The 7,287-nt window shown below is 33.7% G+C and overlaps 1 protein-coding gene across 2 annotated transcripts; it reads left to right on the top strand.

Annotated features, from left to right (window-relative positions):
- Positions 1-3,212: 3,212 nt before the first annotated feature.
- On the top strand, positions 3,213-6,435 carry LOC107926566 (mitochondrial inner membrane protease ATP23). 2 transcript variants are annotated; one of them, XM_016857450.2, is made up of 6 exons: positions 3,213-3,461; positions 3,563-3,680; positions 4,175-4,296; positions 4,444-4,581; positions 4,669-4,752; positions 5,824-6,435. In XM_016857450.2, the coding sequence occupies exons 2-6, from the start codon at positions 3,602-3,604 to the stop codon at positions 5,956-5,958; spliced, it is 558 nt and encodes a 185-aa protein (XP_016712939.1). In that variant the 5' UTR covers positions 3,213-3,461; positions 3,563-3,601; the 3' UTR covers positions 5,959-6,435. The 2 variants fall into 2 exon arrangements, with proteins under 2 accessions (XP_016712939.1, XP_016712940.1); XM_016857451.2 differs by having other exon boundaries at positions 3,266-3,461; positions 3,544-3,680.
- Positions 6,436-7,287: the final 852 nt, after the last annotated feature.

The raw sequence follows: 7,287 nt of genomic DNA, 5'->3' as shown, positions 1-7,287 counted from the left end.
TGATTTTGAAAATTCACTAAAAATTGTATAAATTGAACTAGAGAATGAACAAAATATGTAATTAAAGCTTATTGAGTCTAGTTTCTTATAGTATAAATAATGTAAGCAATGAATTGATGACTTAAGAGATATTTGAAATTTTGTAAGACTGGTTTGTGGTGATTTCAAGATGCCCTGTTTTAACTTCGGAAAATCATTAAAAATTGTACAAAAATTATTATGGAGTGTAATTTATATATGTGAACTCCTTAATGAATCTAGTTTCAAAATAAATAAACAAGAACCTTATTCGAGTTCTGTACAATGAGATAATTTATTTTTAGTAGAGAGAGGTCAGAACTGTCAAATGAAATAACAGGGGAGTATTTAACGAATAAACTGTACTAAATGGCTAGACCAAAAATTCTGAAAATTTTATGGTTAGAAGATATATGAGTCTAGTTTTAAGGAAAATTTACGGATATTAATTTGGAGTTTTTTAGATCAAGATATAAATAATTTAGTAACAATGACTCAAGTAGACAGCTTAATGGTGAAATTATATATATACATTAAAAATGGTTAAATTTGCATGTTTAGGCTCATGAATTAAATTGAATCATGTTGTATTGATGATTATAAATTATTATTTTCGTAGCCAACAAAGAACCTGAAGCATCAACATCGAAAGGAAAGGAGAAAGTCATCGAGGACTAAAACGGGAGAATTACGGTGTGTATTACTATAATTCGAATTTTAATTATTATTGATTGCTGAAATTTTAATTGTTATGTATGGTAAATAAGACTTGAGGTAAGTATGTGAAATTGAAATTAGAAAAAGTAAAATAATACCCTATTAACTCGTCGGACTAGATTCGATACAAATGGCATGCCATTGGATTTGTGATGTGATAAAGAGATTGTAGTTCGGCCGAGAAGATGTTTCTGTTATTATATACTTCGGTTTATCCGAATAGGCATTTAATGCCTTATTAGTGTGTTTGGGAGGATATATTATACCGGTGTGTTATGGAGGATTTACAATATTCCGGGTGTGTTTGGGTTGGATATTCTGGTGTGTTTGGGTGAAAATCCGTGTATCTGTCATAGTCCGAGCTTTGTTAATAGGGTAAATAATTGAAATGAAATTTTGAAAATGAGATTATTTGTTAATAGGGTAAATAATTGAAATGAAATTTTGAAAATGAGATTATTTGTTAATAGGGTAAATAATTGATGTTTGTAATTTATTAATGTTAAATAGTCTTGGATTATAGTAATACCACTGAGTATATCCATACTCAGCGTACGGTTGTTTCCGTGCGCAGGTTAGTAGAAGTCAAGTGTCCCGGCTCAGCATCCAGAACAATCCCGACTCCAACACAAACTTGGTGATGTATATTTTTCTTTTGGGTAAAGGTGGCATGTACATAGGTGTTATTTAGTCACTTGAATATGTATATTACTTTGGGTAGTGAAGGATGAATTATAAAATTTAGATGGTTAAATGAAATGGTAAGGAAAGTACATGATATTTTGATACATGAACATCAAGTTGTTAAATGAATGAAGTTTTTAATCAATTTTGAATGATGCTATAATAGTTATTAAATTAAAATTTTGTTAATAATATAAATATTAGTATATGAATGTGAAATATTGGTGTTGGTTGTTTTGGTTTGAATTTGCAGGAGGTTTAGGTAAAAATAAGCAAAAATGCTGCCGAAATTTTTATAAAAAAATTTGGAATACTCGAACAAGTCCCGTTCTACTTTTAATACGTGTTTGAACTTCGAGAGTTCAAGATAGGGACTTAATTATTATATTATACTATGAAAGTTATATTAATTGTAAATTATTCGTAAGTTGTCTGATATGTCCGGTAATGCCTCATAACCTCGTTCCGGTAACGGTTTGGGGTTAGGGGGTGTTACAATACTCATTAATGAGTGCTGCACTTGACACTCCTTCCCCCACCGCTGCTCGACATAAGGCCAGCTCTCCCTCGAGCTCCTCTATTCTTGTGCTTAAAGCCAGCGTCGTGGCCATTGTTTCCTCCTTCAAAGCCATCAACATGGCCTCAAGAGCATCGTTCCTGTCCGACAGTTTATCTTTATGTGAATCAAACAACTCATTTACCTTATCCATGGTCAAACTAAGAGACATCTTTACATAGTCTCTGGACTGTTCCTTCCAGTTGTCTATGTGACCCGCGAACCCATCGAGTGCCTCCTTTACGTCCTCCATGGATCCTTCGAGTTTACCCACACGTTCCTCTACTGCCGACAGCATCTCCCTCAAACCTTTTCTTGCCCATCTTTGTTCAAACTCTTCTTTCGACATCCCAACAGTGCCTTCGAACCAACAGCTCGGATACCACTTGTCACGGGGCTAGACCTTTCCTCTCGCAATCTATGCGGCCTTAGGCGATTTGCTCGTCCAAACTCGCCTAAGTCAGCCTTTACTCGAATGAGGATTCCTTAAGAACTCCTCCAAGGCACCAACTCGTACAGCGGAAGCAAACTTATGCCAAAAGAAGCTTATAAAGAACAACAGAAAGGGACGCTCGCAAAGTGTCTGAGTAAATGCTCTCTATTCTCTTATTCATAAAGAATAATGAAACAATGAATAGAGTCTGTACAAATGAGGGGGAGGCTCTCTATTTATACTTGAGCTCCCCCAAAACCGACGGTCAAAATACAATTACATCGACAGACAAGATTAACCAATCCCATGATTTAAGGGATTTACAAGATATTGTGATATCAAATCCTATCTAATCTTTACAAGATATGATTCCCTCTATCTTTAAAGATTAGTTATCATAGTTGCCTAAGTTGTCATATCTTTGCTATCGGGCCAACCAGGCTTCAATCTGACAGGCTTCTCCAATAGTTTCTTGAATCAGGCCAGCTCTCGTGGGCCAAATGATCCCCATCTAAGCAATAGACCTCCATCGGATGCATTTGGTTCGATGGTCATGGGCTTTGAACTCTGGCCCATAACACTAGGTGGCAATCTAAATTAAATCTATTTAATTAAAATTTTATTTTCATCCTAGCTACTGGACATCTAAGCTGACATTTAAAACCCATTTGGACTGCCATATGGGTCTGCCATTAGTGAGGTAATAGAGTTTAATGGTAGAGTGACCACTTCACAATAAAACGATAACGTAAGTGACTAAAACGTAACATTTTAAACATAAATGACTAAAATGTAAATTAAGACAAACAAAAGTGATGGCTTTTATAGTTCACCCTAAATAAATAAATAAATAAAACTAAACAGCCGCCTTCACCTCACCACTTCCCCGACGCATTCTCAGGCGACTTCCTTTTTCTTCTCCGACTGCTGTTTCCCCTCACACCGATTTCGATTCTCACGAGTCGCACTCACTTAATTCCTACACAGTGCTGCGACATCTTCAACTCTGCTTTCGAAATCCAACGACATTCTTCGGCAGCCATTGATCTTTAGGTTTTATCTCTCATCTATTAGATTGATTCTTTTATAACACAACTGAGAAGAGTAATCTCTTTTTCTTAATAAAAACAATTAGAAATACCCTTGCTATATAGGTGCTCCATTTTTTGCCCAAAAACCCAAAACAGTACAAAATGGAAGAAGAATCTTACAAGAAATCTGAAGGCTGCACCATTAAGGAATGCCAAGACATGATTCAAAGAAGTCTACGGAGTAATATTTCAATTCTTTTTTTTAATCTTTTTTTTGCTAAAATGTATTATTGCTAATAATCATTTCTGAATTATTGGTGGTTATTCATTGGGAAAACTGTGGGAAAAGTTAAATTTTGTTGCTTTACTTTCTTGAATGGAGTTTTCAGGATTTTTCATTTTAGGTTTTTTTCCTTCAAAAAATTTGGGGGGGTTTTACCTAATATATTCGGAACTAATGGTAAATCTTTTTTTGGCTTTGTAGATTGAGGTATTCAGTGTTCAAATCTAAGGGTTTGGGGTTCTGTTTTTTTATCCTGTTTCTGAGATTTATCTAGAAAGAAATCAAATAATTCAAGGTTTTCATGATTTCTTTGCTACGAAAGAGTGAATTTCACAGTTTCCAAGTTCTATGTTTTTCTCCTTTTTTTCCCCGCATTTCCTAGCACCGAACAGGTATATATATGATTGAATGGATCTAACTATTATTATTTTTTGTGTGTATATTTGGAATAGCTCCAATGGTGAAATTTTTGATGGAGCATATGGAGAAAACAGGGTGTAAGGTAGGAGATAATTTCATCAAGGCAGTTAATTGCAACAGGAAGATGGGTGGAGGCTATGTTCGTGGCGAAGGAGTAAGAATCTTTATACTCCTTTATGTTAGAAATATTGCTTTAAATTAATCCAATTAAAACAGTTTCTTGATCAGTTAATGCAATATGATTAATGGTTTATTTTAATAGATACCTTCTCTTTAGATGATTTTGTGTGTGTGTTTCTAGATAGTGGTGTGTAGCGACCAAGTGAAGATACAAGATGATGTCAGTCAAGTAGTTATACATGAGCTTATTCACGCATATGATGAATGCCGTGCTTCAAATTTGGACTGGACAAATTGTGCTCATCATGCCTGTAGTGAGGTTTGTCAAGTTTCTCCTTATATTTAGGGTCTCTCAGTACATTTGGTAAAGTAGATGTTTTAACTTTTTTTTCTTCTATTATTGCAGATTCGTGCTGGCCATCTAAGTGGTGATTGCCACTACAAACGGGAATTTCTGCGGGGTTTTATGAAGATAAGGGGCCATGAACAAGTGAGTTCTTTCCCCTCTTATATTGTTTCATTAGGAAACTTTAGTGTTTTCTTTTCTTTTTTTTTATTTACAACTATATCAACGCTTCCAATTAGAATCAATCATTACAAGCATTGAATTAAATAACTAATTCAACTCTATTTAACCAACTAATTAGAATAGATATGGAAGAAAACTCACATGATTTACACAACCCGGGTTTCATTGGCCAAAGCTTTAGATTTGAATCTGTCTATACGGGCATCAATTTAAATAAGTGTAAGGGTGGTAGTGAGATGGTACTCAATGAACCCTTATCTCTAAAACTTAGTTGTTTGTTATTTATCTTATTTTACTCGCGCAATACCTTGAATTTGCAGTTAGGCTTATCTCTAGGCTGTATGTCAGTTGGTTTGATTGCAAAGGTCTGATTATCAAGAGGGTTAGCATTGTATAAACTGAACTCTCAAGTAGGAGTTTTGCTATGAGCTCATCCTAAAAAGAACTCAGCCTCTTCAATTCCTTGTTCAATTCTTTAAAATATGAACATAGCTTTATGAGGCAAATATTTTGAAGAGGAAGAGGACTTGACACCTCTTTCCGTAACATATTAATGTTGAGAAATGCATGTTGGACCCTCCCTTCAAATATACTTCTTCCCAATCTATGTTGCTCTGATTTTTCATTTTTCTTGAAGTACCCGTGTTTGACACATTTTTGGAAATGAGTCTAGGATATGACTCTTTAAGGACCCATTGGTATATGGAAAAACTTAAAAAGTGCATTGGACTCATACCCATATCAGACACTCAAACCTAATTCTGAGCAACAAAGTTTCCACTTACCCACCCTTGGTTCCAGCTAAGCTAGAATAAAGAAATTTGTGATGGAAACTAACCTTATCCTATTAAGGACTTATTTATGCTAAACTTGTTTTTGTTCCTATTGAGTTCTGTGTGTTTTTCTTTACATTTTGTTGAAGATATCATGTTTACTGTTTAATTTAAAGTTTAAACTCAGTTATGGTCTTTCTGATATAGTTTCTTCTGTATTCTTTATCAAATCCAAGTAATTTATGTTTTGATTTTGAAGGACTGTGTGAGAAGAAGAGTTATGAAATCGGTGATAGCTAACCCTTTCTGCTCCGAAACAGCCGCAAAGGATGCCATGGAGGCTGTGTGGGATATCTGTTATAATGACACAAAGCCCTTTGACAGAGCTCCTTGAAAGACCAGTTTTTACTTAGCATTTTATTTCAATCAATTCTCAAACAAATCCTTTTTGTATCATAGAGTAGGAAAATGCCCTGTTTTTTCAATTACATGCACATTTCAATCTTGAAGAGAAAATTCATTTCCCTAAGAAAATATTTTCCGCCTCTTGGAGAAGGCTGGAGAGGAAAGGATTGTACCATTGCTAATGTTATTTGAGGTCAGGTTTGAGAGAATGAGAGGGCCTCAGTATACCATTTCAACCTAGTTGAGTCAATAAGATGCTGGTTTCAGATTTGTTCATTTTCACACGAGGTGTCCTTGGAGTTGAAAGTTATGATTCCAAAACCGTAAAATCATTAGCAGATCTTTTTCATTGTGAGATTCTGGATTTATTTGCCTGATTTGCATTTCTTGACACATTTTCACAGTCTTTATGTATTGATGTTCATATGGTTAAGTGATGAAATGAAAATTCAGATGAAGTTAAGGATGTGGGTATTTGAGGAGACATTTGCAAAGTGGTGAGAAGCTTACAGATGTCATTAACAGAAACTTTGTTGGGATTGTATTAGGGATTACTTAGAGATTTTTTAGCTAATGTAAAGCTAAGAGGTATAAATTATCAATTCAATTTATTTCTCTGCTTCGGAGAATATGAAGAACTGGTTGGCAGTTCTTGGGAAGAAGAGAAGTAAGGAGAAAGCCAGGAGTCACCAGCCATAGAGTTGCTTGATTCTTTGCTCAAAATCCCAACAGTGAAAAACAAAAAGCTAAAAGGCGCTTCCAGCAAATATGTTATACAAAATGCGTTTTCTTTAATATATCAGTCCTTTAGTTAAATTGTAGTTGTTTTGCCCTTGAGCTCATGTTGTTTTAAATTTTTGTTTTATTTTTTATTAAGACATCAACTCTTCTTGTTAGATAGTTAAATAATAGTGATTTTATCTTTGAATTCCAGGTTTAATTTTTTTAAGCATATTTGTATTTTTTATTTTTAATTAATGTTTTTCATTAATAAATATATTGTTTTCAACTTTTTTATTTTTAATTGATATTTTTAATTAATTACTCTTTTATTTATAAAATCAAATAATTATTTCAAACAATTAATTAAAAATAAAAAAAAATTAGAACAGCATGAAATAAAAAATACAAATGTATTTAGAAAATTAATCAAACCTTGAACTCAAATATGAAATTATTATTATTTAACCATTTAATCATAGGAGGAAATGCGTAAAAACACATTTTATAGAAAGTGTTTTAGAAAGTGCGCCCTGTAGCTGAAAATGTTTTCTATAGAATATGTTTTTTTATTTTTCTCCAAAATCGATTTATTTCT

The sequence above is a fragment of the Gossypium hirsutum genome, chromosome A07 (genome assembly GCF_007990345.1).
Source record: "Gossypium hirsutum isolate 1008001.06 chromosome A07, Gossypium_hirsutum_v2.1, whole genome shotgun sequence".
NCBI lineage: Eukaryota > Viridiplantae > Streptophyta > Magnoliopsida > Malvales > Malvaceae > Gossypium > Gossypium hirsutum.
This window is presented reverse-complemented; position numbering and strand designations above follow the sequence as displayed.